Consider the following 12704-nt stretch of genomic DNA (forward strand, 5'->3'; position numbering starts at 1 on the left):
ACAGTAAGTATGAAATAAATGTTTCTGAATTGGATTTTATGCTAGACTAAAAAACAGTTAATTTCTAAACGATACTTATTTTTAGCCTGTCTTCAAAATATAACGTTCTACATGTCGCTATTTTTATTTAAAAATTACAAGAGTCTATAATTCTACATATAGGAGTATTTGGTAAATAATTCTACACATCTGACTACTCCACTTTACTTATAAAACTCATTTATTCAAAAGAAATATCATGCTATAAACGGAAATATTAATCTTTTATGTCTCTCGACAAAGAAAGGGAATATGAAGTTTCCTTATTTGTTCTTTCTATCTTCATTTAGAGTAAGCGCTCTGAGATGGAAAGTGAGATAGCCGTTATTTTGGGAATAACAGCTTACTGGTAAATTCTATCGTTAAATAGAAAGCTTAAAAAACGTGTCCGTATATGAGTTTGTCGTTATAACTATATGTGTGAGTGTGCTTACGTATGTTTTTGTGTGTTTTTATGCCTGTCTTTTTGTCTATATGGGTAATTACTCTATTTGTGTGTGTGTCTGTATCTATGTCTGTGTCCGTGTCCTTGATTGTCTTTATATGTTCCTGTCTCTATGTACTCGTCTAACAGTCTAACTGTACCCTGCTGTCTGCACGTAGTACCGCTCAGCGGAGCAAATACAACTGATTGAGGAATCAAGATCACGAATAAAGTTTTCCTCCGGTGATCTCCGGTACTGCCCTAGGTGGTACAAGAGGTATACGGAGGGATGCGGAGATTCGAAGGGAAGCGACAATAGAAGGACGAAGTTCTCAAGGACAAAAGGTTATTGTTAAAATTGTTTACAATTTACATTATCGGTATTTGACATTTTATTTACTATTATTATTATGTTACGGTACATTTATTAATATTATACTATGTTCTAATAGAACATATTCATGAATATTATATAAAAGTGTTTTCCAAAGTTAAAGGTACCGTAACGAAGAGCGTCAATAAATTATTTATAAGCAGTAAACCTTAAACTAATGTTTCTAGGAGAACTATAATTTGTTTACATTTGCTACTGAAAAACTTTACCTTTGCTGTAGATTTCGCAATAATTGAATTTAATAACATTCATCTGATCAATAACATAAAACTAACACGCTCTTCCACAAATGCTATGAATTTCAAATGTGGAAAAAAAAAAAATCTGCCGGCTAAAGTAGCACTTCAAGCAAAAAAAAAAAAAAAAGAGAGAGAGAGAGAACCAAAGAAATTAGAAAATAAACAAAAAATTACACATTTATTAAAAAAAACTCGGATTCAAACCATCCGATTAAAGGAACGCTCAGCGGAAAGTGTACGCCTGTGCCACAGCACGTATACAACCTGAAAGTTGTTGCGGCATCAATCGGAAGTAATCGGGAGTCTCCGATTGAAAGCGCGCAAACAACTGCTCCGGAGACTACCTAATCATGCGCAGCACCATCTATGAGTCTCTGTCTGTGTGCATGTATGTGTGTTTATGTGGACGTGTATCTATACTGAATTCCAGGTAAGAAAAATAATGAAGTAAACAAACATTTGATGCAATGTCTTACGCCGCTGTGATACGTAACGTGATTTGTCATCTAATTGCATCGCGCGAACTCTGCATTTGACTGTAGATGTCTCTGGCTTCTGTCAGCGATATCTGGCAGTAAAAAATAGGGAAAAAGTGGAAATTCCCGCGATACTACCAATTATTATCCCAAATGCCGTCATTTCATTATCCTCTGTGTCCTGTGTTTCACGACTTACGCCAGGAACATATAGCAGTAATTAAGTAAGTGGGTAGTTAAGTAACTAATATCATTCATGTGATTTATTACTTTGCAAAATTGTACTGAAATACAAAATTTATATCTTTTCTTTTATCGCAAAAGGTAATTTAACTTACCCTCAGAAGTGAAAAGAATTTTTTGTACATTCTAGAATAACGTTCACCGGTATGTTATTTCTATCCCTTCTCCACGAAACAAATATGGAAACTTATATTCCCTTATCATGATAAAAGGTAATGTTTTTAATTTGTATTTAATGACACATCAAGAAGAAATATTTACCATAAGGAAGGCTATTTGCTCCAGTATCACGGTAGATATCAGTATCTTCACTAAGCTGCATTGATATAGGTGGAAGCACCACAATCTGATTCCATGGGACAAATACCGTTCGTGTTAGAGGCCGGAATGGGCTCCGCTGGAACTGTAAGGTCACTGCACCTCCTCCATTGACCAGAACATCAAACCTATCAACACAAAGTTACACATCATTAACCAGCACTATAAATATCAATTCAAGATTCAACACGAAGATGAAGTATAAAGTTGCTTTCTTTAGAAAATCATTATAACACTTAATATAGCATAACAGAAATATAATTGCATGTATAAAATGAACTCTGCTGCAATGCATCTCGTTATATGCATAACTCAATACTTTATCCTTCAATGTTTTGTAAGCAATCTGCTATTGTATTGTATTTATATACATTCCATGATATTCGAACATCGCTTTACAGGTAGAATATGAAACATGTTCAAAGACTTTAATAGTATTACAAAATCTTAATTATAGTCACAGTCTAGTTGAAATGTAGGTATACAGAAGAAGTTTAAAATATACTCGTACAACACAAGGAATTAGTATCGATACTTAATACAAGACAGAAATATTCATGCAGCGTTGCTGAATGTCATAAATTCACCTACTGAATAGAAGCGTGATAAATTAGGTGCTTCTTTAATTTGGTCCTAAGTAATCTTATATTTTGAGTTTGATTTTTTATATATAGGGAGGATATTAAAAATTTTTACTGCCATATAACGCACTCCTTTTTGATAGCACGATAGACTTGCCGATGGAGTATGAAAGTAATATTTTTGACGAGTTGTTGAATTAGTTACAAAGTTTTTACGATTACATACTAGGAAATTTATTAATAAAAAAATACAGACGAGCTATTGGCAATATTTGTAGTTTTTGAAAATGATCCTCCATGATTCCCTAGATTTGGCACCTACGCAAGTGAAGTGGGTAGGCATTTGCTGGTATCCATGACGAAGTAGTGACGTCAGCAATCACAGCCCAGGGCAGCAAAATTGATCTTTCACAGTTAGCCTGACGAATGTTGAAGATTAGATAGATCTACTACACATGAAGAAAGAAGTGATATAAATGGGCTGAAAGTATTATAATTGTACAGATATTGACAACTTATTCCTTGCACAGAATACAACAAAAAATCTCCAAATACCACATTGATCCCAAATGAACTTTTCTCATAAAAAAACCCTAAGTGTTAACACTGTTTTATTCAATAAGAACTATCCGTAAGATTATGATTTTCACTCTTATCATTAGAGAACCTGATAAGGAATGATTTATCCCTTTGCAGTTTTTCAATAAACTGGACGGTTTTCTTGCAAATTAATTAAAAAGATTAATCCGTATCGTTATGTCCTGTCACTAGGAAGTCCGGAAACCCTACAGCAGTGATTAAGGGACGGAATACTGATATTTAGACTTAAGTTCGTTTGTAATCGTAGGTAAGTCGATGATGCGCTCTTGCCAAACTACACAGAATTTCATCCTAATTTTCTGGTTAATCATCCACATAATTACAACACACATAACAGATTCTCTTATTTATGTTTTGCTCGACCATATTATAATACGCTCATTACATGTGACGCAACTGTATCTTAATGATATACATTAAAGTATTGCTATTCATTATGTTATTTCAACTATCGATTTTCAACTAATCATATGCGATATTGATTAATATCGTACGCGCAACATCCTCAAGCCTTGAAAGGAGCAATATAAAATGGCAGGCACAAACTGCACAATCAACAACATGTAGGCCTATTTAAAATAAAATAAAATCTGTTCATGTCAATTTTAATATTCTAATAAATTGAGTTCATTTCCTGTGTTTTAATGTGTTGTTTTAAGGTTAAAACCGTCAAACCAAAGCCTGCAAAAAAATCAATAAATATAGTGTACACGCAAAAGAGCTCCGTGCCTGCCATCTGTTGCACTACTCGGGAACACGCTCAAAATACACTCACGCTCATTATTTCATTATCAGCAAACTAACAAGGTAAGGTATTCGTAAAAACTCAAAACTAAGACATTTAATTATGGTAATGGTACTTAAGACATATTAAAATTATGAATGTTTTGGAGTTATCACAAATACAGGCTATTATAAATTTGAATGATCTCATTACTGCGTTAAACAATACAACTTCACATTATACCTCTTCTCATTTTCTATGTTTTATTAAAACAAAAGTTTACCATTTTCATGTAATCATAATAGAAAATATATAATGAAAATTAAACAATTTGTCAACATATTAATATCTGCAGCATCCATGTTCCAATGTTGGTTCTGTAAGTTTGACGACATAATGTGGGAAAAGATTTTTCTAGTATTTAAGTTGTACAGTTAAACTTCTCTACAAATCTCCTGCATGTGGAAGAACCAATAGCACGGCACTGCGACGTAGCCATATAATTTTATTATTATCCTAGGAGACAAAGACAGAGAGATAGGAAGCGAAGGAGAAGAAGGAAAAGTATGAGAGCATCTCTGACTACAACCAAGCTATGCTAACATGAAGTTAATAACTACATTCAAATACATGGTTTATCATAATATAGGGCTGTCATTTGTCCCTTACTGATAGGGATTGTCCCGATTTCTGTAAAATGTCGGTAGTGTACCAGAAATGTATCTGTCATTATTACACACAAATTAAAGCATAAAGCACAATATAATGTAAGAGATTCAAACGGGTATGAATGAAAGAATTATTGAATTAAAAAGTGCTTACTTTTTTAATTTAAGCATTATTCATACTATCTTTCCTTAAATATACTTATTTGTAAAATAACTTTAAAATGTAGTGTCACCAATTTGTACACATAGCAGACTACTCCAACACTGTCCCAAACAGCTTATTAATATAATTATAACATATCATTACCTGTTATTTTCCAAACACTGTAGGCCTAAATGTTCCAGAAATTAATAATGTAATAGTTTTTGGCCAATAAATCTAGATACTCTATTAGCGAATGTAGTCAATTTTGTTATTGAATATACCACAGTTAAAAATAACACGCCGATTTAGTATCTGTAAAAGCAACATGGAAACTGTTTCATTTTTATTAGTTATAGCACTATTCTGCTGGAAACAAGTTATTATTTTCAAGTGAATATACGAACAGTACGCACCCTCTCCTTCCTCTGTCTCAATCATAATTCCACATAACATTAATATCTAGGCATAATATTTACCTTGAAATTGAATTTAAGTAATGTTTACACACATTATTAAATAACGAACGTTATTTTTGCTACAACTGTAACTATAGCTAGGTACCATATTTACTCGATTTAGGAGTGAAAATTCGAGGGGGTGGAATTATACGATGACTATAAAATATCAGGGGTAAACTGGTCATAAATAACATCAAACAAAAAATGTACTGTTGAAAATCTAATGTAATAAATTTCATTTTTGTTTTATTTACCGATAAGCTACTATGATATAAATGTATAATAAGTTTTTAATTGGCCACCTATGCTTATCTTTTGTACAATTGTGATTATAATTACATGAAATAGTTTATCGCATTAACGTTTTCGATACCTTATTTTGTATCATCATCAGATGCAAATGCATAATTAAAATTAAAAACCTAGCCAGTTGGTGTATATGTTGTGAACTTCCATGATATGTTTGTGTGCATATAATACTTGTTCATATTTTCTATGGTGGAATCTTGTGTGCTATTAACTAATGCCACTAAAACTTTTACATCTAATTAATATCTAAAATACAATTTAAAACGCTTGTTAAAATTCACAGTGGTTATTGTTATATCACTATAGTTCATTTCTGTGATTTGCCATATTGCGATGTTGAATTCATCGCCCCATTCAACATCGCAATATGGCAAATCACAGAAATGAACTATAGTGATATAACAATAACCACTGTGAATTTTAACAAGTGTTTTAAATTGTATTTTAGATATTAATTAGATGTAAAAGTTTTAGTGTCATTAGTTAATAGCACACAAGATGCCACCATAGAAAATATGAACAAGTATTACATGCACACAAACATATCATGGGAGTTCACAACATATACACCAACTGGCTAGGTTTTTAATTTTAATTATTACTATGCATTTGCATCTGATCATGATACAAAATAAGGTATCGAAAACGTTAATACGATAGACTAATTCATGTAATTAGAATCACAATTGTACAAAAGATAAGCATAGGTGGCCAATTAAAAACTTATTATACATTTATATAATGTCATAAGCTTAAATAATTTTAGTACTAAATAACTATAACCAGTGAAAATTTTGGTAAAAAATTAAGCGAATTATTAAAGTTTAGCGATTTTTTTTCGTCCTGTATGCTGTGTCTTGGTTATATTGCCGGGATCTTGTGACTAACTTCGGACTCATCCCTGCTAACTTTTTCCACATAGTTGAGTTTAACGACACTAACGTTGTGACAGAATAACACTGTAACCTAACCGTATTATGACTGATTGACTGACCAAAAATCAACAGATGCGCAGGTGACAGAGATTGCAGGTACCGTTAAGTCTTTGTAGAAGGGGATGAATTCGACCTTGGGTTTTCCACGAATTCCGTTGTGCTGTACTTGGAAGTCTTCATAAGGGTGTCCAAAGTTATAACAGAAAAATTGTAGGTTTAGGTAATCTACATTGTATTAGAGGGGGAAATTGCGCGAGAAAAATATTTTTAAAAATTATATATGAAAAATCTAGGGGAAGGGAGGGAAATTATACGAGTAAATACAGTATATATTATTCTCCTTCGCCCCTACAAACAAGTGTAAATGGATAATAGGAGAGAATAATGAAGTAATGTCCAAAAGAAATGCGAAAATTTCTCTACAACAATAATAATAAGTCCAGGAAATTCTGACATTTATATTCATAATTTACTTTCTGAATTTTAAATGGCTAATCTCTCCAAAAATAAATTCAATTTATTAACAAGTCGACGGTGTTCAGGTAAAAGGAGTTATCCCAGATATGAAAAATGTTTCAGAAACAGCTATAATTAAATTTTAGCGCATTATTATAGTTACTTTATATGAAAGAATTGTAACAATTGTAAAAACAATTGTAAAAAAACATATCTTCACGTTTAGTAATTAAATTTTAGCTAATTACACTAATTACAGCAAAAAATTCACATTTAAGAAATGAGGTTAAGCACTTTTACCTAAACACCATCGAAGTATTCAATATCCACAGGAGCTCCAATGTAAGAACAATTTGAGTTATTTAAAATGCATTTAAGCCATCTTTCCTGATATTTGTTGTGAAAATAAGTTTTCAATAATGTCTAAATTCATGAACAGTATACTTACTCATAACAATTATTAATACATACTATCAGTAAATATAAAATAATATGAGTTACTTACATTTATCATAACTATATAAAAATTAGATTTTTACAAGTAAGACTTATTGGTGGCTAGGATAGAAATAAATTGTGACACATCTATTTAAAATTCTATTTGCCAAATAGAAAGTAAATATACGTAACTTATTGCACACACTTGCATAATAAACAATACATTCTTGCTAAAACATGGTTTCGTCTAGATAATCACAATAATTATTCCATATTATATGTATTATACTCCTACTCCTAATATTGTACAAAATTCTGAGAGGTTTTTGTACGCCAAGAATGACTCAGAGATGAGCTCGTGTCATATTTGTTATTTATAGGCGACTATTATAGTTTTATTATCTGATACTACTTTTGACCAATAAAACGGTACGAAATGACGTGTTTCAACCAAATCATGCCTGTATAGCGCTACAATTTTATCACTTCCCTAACATTTTTTCTTTGTTTTCCAACATTTCAAACTGCAAATTCTTTACGGTACTATAAAACATGCTTTGCGATCGTCATTTGTTTATCGTATAGACAGTCGATTGAAAATGGCGGCTCCGTTCAAACATTTTGGTGAAGCTAACATTAGTGAAATAGAATTTTATTAAGTCAATTAATACCTATATTATTGTATTAAAGTACTTTATTTCTTCTAATCTTTATATACTTTCTTCCGTTTTTATCACCTTCCTACCATTTGTTTGTTTGTTTGTTGCCGACATTTCAGATTGCAAATTCTTTACGGTACTATGAAACATGCTTTGCGTTCGTCATTTGTTTATCGCATAGACAGTCAACTGAAAATGGCGGCTCCGTTCAAATGTTTTTCTGAAGCTAACATTAGTGAAATAAATTTTAGTAAGTTAAGTAATATTTTATTGTATTAGAGTACATTATTACTTCTAATCTTTATTTACTTTCTTCTAACCATGTAATAATCAATTAAATTCCACACGAGTTTTGATTTTCCCTAGATCCGGTACAATAAATACATACAAATAGAGTCAAAAATAACCGAACATGTGTAGATATCTTTGTTGCAGATGGCATGTAACCATTTATACCACCTTCAAACTACGCATCCTGGGCAGTGACACATTTCTACCAGTGTCCATACCAATTCTCAAAACATTCCTGCAGCCCATCTTTGGTCACTTCAGGCAGAGCGCGCGTGGCATGAATTTTCATCTTTTCGGTGACGCAAACCGCCATCCCTTAAGGGGATTTTACCTTTGGAAATAGGTAGAAATCTGCTGGAGTAAGATGTGGAGGACATGGTGGCTGTTGTGCGAGGAATTCCCTTACCAAGAGCGTCCAATGTGCTGGGTATTGTCATGATTTTCCTTGCCACAAATTGGGTCTTTTTCATCGAAATGCATCATGAAGACGTCGAAAAATTACAACATATGTCTCCTTACTGACAGTTTGGGCCTCAGGAAAAAATTCGAAATGTACGAGAGCTGGATATCGAAGAACACTGTTCAAGCATTACTTTCCTCTTTGATCGATCGGCACACTCAGTCTATACGCCTGGAGAGTAGGCCACATATCACAAGGATAAGGTAGAGAAGTTGCCTATAGAGCATGGCGTTGCCACCCGAAGTTTTCGCACTTTATAATTCTACTAGTACATGCGAAAATTCCTAATATAAGTCACTCAAAAATTATATACTTAATTAAATAATTATTTGTAGAATTTTGGCAAGTGCATTTGTAAACTTTAAACCATTAATATGATTATGCCTGTTTCATTATTATTGCATCATATATTATGAACATTATACAGCATATGTCAAACCTAACAATACTTTACGTAAGTGATGTGCCGTAAACTATAATGTTATGTCTACGCTTGTTTCATATGTGTAATCTACGTGCAGTCTATATGACCTTTTTCATGTAGACGGCTCAGTTCATAAGAGAAACAACTCAAAATTTAAAGTTTTGAGAGACCTAAATTTTAAATCTTTATCTTGCTGTGAAAAATCAAAGAAAAGTTGAAATTATTTCAAATTCTGTTAATGATGTTTTATATATACTATAAGTTGCAATTAGACTGTGTTAATTGTATTTTTCACAGCAACAAAAGCTTTAAAATTCAGTCATATCAGAATTTTAAATTTTGAGTTGTTTTCATTTTGAACTGGTTCATCGAATGAAAAGATTAAAAAAGTGGTTTTATTGTTTTATAAGAAACAAAATGAATAAATAAGTAGAAAACTGAGCTATACTTTCATTTTATTTTCACAAAATGCCTTGAAAATATATGAAATATGAATAAAATCATACTTATAATTATATTAATTGTATTCTATACACGATGGAAGGCAACCACTGCATCTAAATGGTAACAGATCATGAGAAGAGGTTTGAAATATATAAATAAGTTTTTTCTAACATTCACCGTTTTAGAGGAAATCGTTATGTTTCTATGGAACATTTCGCAACATCACGGCTACTTCAAAAACTCCAGTTAGCGCGGCCACCCATCCCTTACCTTCCCCCCCCCCCTCTGCTGTACTCGTGCGCTACGTTGAAAGATTTATTTTAACGATTTTTGCAATATTATTCTATTTAAATTCATGGCTAAACGATTTCATTTCCAAAAAAAGGGTCAAGGCACTATTTACATTATTTTTTCCCCATCTGCTTGTATAGCAATCAGCCATTTCTCTCGGGTCCTTACCGCAATGGAGCGCTGCAAATATTGGGAAAAGACTATTTTTTTCCTGCTTAACGGTTTTTCATCGAAGAAAAAGTGTAATAAATTTTTTTATTTAAAATGTAGAATCACCTCTTAAATTTTGGTGCATCGGTCCCCTTCCACTCTGCATATATGACAACTTTATACGCATTTCCTTACAAAGTAACTGCATTCCAAGTACTTAAGCATTAGCATTAAATGATTGTCAATTATCATCTGCACTGTTGTTATCTATCATTTTGTGAGTATAATAGATGTGCACTAGTTTTGATGATCTATCAAAATCTAGACATTTCTGACAAGTGAATGGATGTATGACCAATTAGAAATCACACGTTCCGCTTGTGCAGAAGGAGGCATTTTCTGAAGTTTTAAAGCTAAATAAGATAAATCTTGGTGATGATGTTTACCCACATTCTAAAACGCTATTGGGTCAGAGATGTTTTTTCAAAAATAATTTTTGAAATATCCCAGTTCTTTGTTGAAACTTGTGCAGGAGGAAGTATTTTATGAAGTTTTAAAGTTAAATAAGACAAATCTTTGTTATGAAGTTTACCCATACTTCAAAACGCTGTTGGGCCAGCCATATTATTTTAAAAATAAATTTTGAAATGTTTCAGTTCTTTGTTGAAATTCATGACTGCTTATTCTTTCTTGGCTCAACGTATCTAATACGAAGCTTCAGGGTAGGCAGGGTAAGCTGAGCTTTCCCAAACATTTTCGAAGAAGGGACAAGATCAATTTAGAATTTAGTTAATTAACAACAGGAGAGTTTCCGCGTTTCGTTTATCTTTTAGCGACGTAAATCACGGCCTAGATCACTATTCCGAACCGTGCTTTCAGCCCAGCTTAAACAAAAAATTTTTTCACGCCTCGCTACTGCTAATAGGAAGTCTTGTACTCTTGCAAATTTGTACTTGCGAGCAAAAGTTGGGGATGGAAAAAACAAGTACTCAGAGTGTAAATATTAATGAAAATTTCTTTGCTAGAATCCACATTAGTTGCCAACTTCTGAAATTAGCTAAGAACTTTGAGGTTCAGCCACAATTAAGAACCTAATATTCTAAATGTGCTAAGTGCCAAAACAACTTTCCGAGACATTGATGAAAAAAACACTTCGAAATGCATGTTGAGATATCTACAACAATACGACAAAGACAATTTAGTATGATATTCTCATATGGGTGTTACTCCCTTCGATTGAATAGAATTCAACTTGAAAAATTGGCACTTAGCACATTTAGAATGTTAGGTCTTCAATTGTGCTGCATATGCAATTGAACTGTCTGGTTTTAGAGAAATTGTAATTAGAGTAAAAATTGAGTCAAAAAGTCTAACGTTATTCTATACCTCACGAAGAAGCTTAGCTAGTCTTGTTTTCTTAATTTTTTTAGTGGGTTATTTTACGACGCTGTACCAACATCTCAGGTTATTTAGCGTCTGAATAAAATGAAGGTGATAATGCCGGTAAATGAATCCGGGGTCCAGCACCGAAAGCTACCCAGCATTTACTCGTATTGAGTTGAGGGAAAACTCCAAAAAAAAACCTCAACCTGGTAACTTGCCCCGACCGGAATCCGAACCCGGGCCACCTGGTTTCGCTGTCAGACGCGTTAACAGTTGTTCCACGAGTGTGGACTTTTTAATTTTTTTAAACCTATTGTCATTTGCAATAAGTATCTTCGTGTATTGTTCATTTTTTTACTTACACTGTGTAGACTCAAGTTCACGAACCTAAAATAATACATTTGTTTCCATAGATTACATAATGTACGTAGTCTACATGCTGTTTACGTGTAGACTATCAAACTTTACGCGTAGACGCAAATCACTGCAAAGTCTTATTCTGTGTAAGTCAAATGATCGAAATTATTAAAATACTTTCTATTATTTTATAATATTTATTAAATGAGCGGAAACATTTTTTTAATTTGCTAACAAGCAAACGTTCTGATGGGGGCAGATAAAAAAGTTAATTTTTTTCTTCCACCATGTTAATAATGTCAAAAAAGTGCTTATACAAATTTTGGCCACTCGACTGGAATTAGGCTATGAGATCGCCCAGAAAGTGATTTTCCCTGGGGCCGTTTATAGAAAAAAGCACAATTACATGGAAATATTTATTGAGACAGATACAGCAATTGTTGCACTATTTGTCAACATATCCCTACTGGAATTGAGACATTTGTCATACCATGGGATCAATTTTTGTGTCGTAGAAGTCAGCCGCCTCAGATCGGAACCAGCGTTTGACTCCGTCTGCACCTCTCTGTCGATCCCATGATATGAGAAATGTCTCAATTCCGGTGGGAAATATGTTGAAAAATAGCTCAACAATTGCTATGTCTGTTCCAATAAATTTGTCCAATGAAAATGTGTTTTTTTGTTAACGGCCCCTAACGAACTTATTTTTTTACGGCCCTCGTAATTGCGGTCGAGTGGCCAAAATTTGTATAAGAACTTCTTTTGACATTATTAACATTATGGAAGAAAAAAAAATAA

The 12704-nt window shown here is 32.8% G+C and overlaps 1 protein-coding gene across 4 annotated transcripts in view; it reads right to left on the bottom strand.

Moving 5' to 3' along the window:
* Ten-a (tenascin accessory) overlaps positions 1-12704 on the bottom strand; it is a 386430-nt gene that overhangs the window by 80287 nt on the left and 293439 nt on the right. For all 4 annotated transcript variants that reach the window (XM_069839392.1, XM_069839393.1, XM_069839390.1 and 1 more), the window contains one exon: positions 2077-2261. In XM_069839392.1, coding sequence (XP_069695493.1) covers positions 2077-2261 — 185 coding nt within the window. The remainder of the gene's footprint in view (positions 1-2076; positions 2262-12704) is intronic.

The sequence above is a fragment of the Periplaneta americana genome, chromosome 11 (genome assembly GCF_040183065.1).
Source record: "Periplaneta americana isolate PAMFEO1 chromosome 11, P.americana_PAMFEO1_priV1, whole genome shotgun sequence".
Taxonomy (NCBI): domain Eukaryota; kingdom Metazoa; phylum Arthropoda; class Insecta; order Blattodea; family Blattidae; genus Periplaneta; species Periplaneta americana.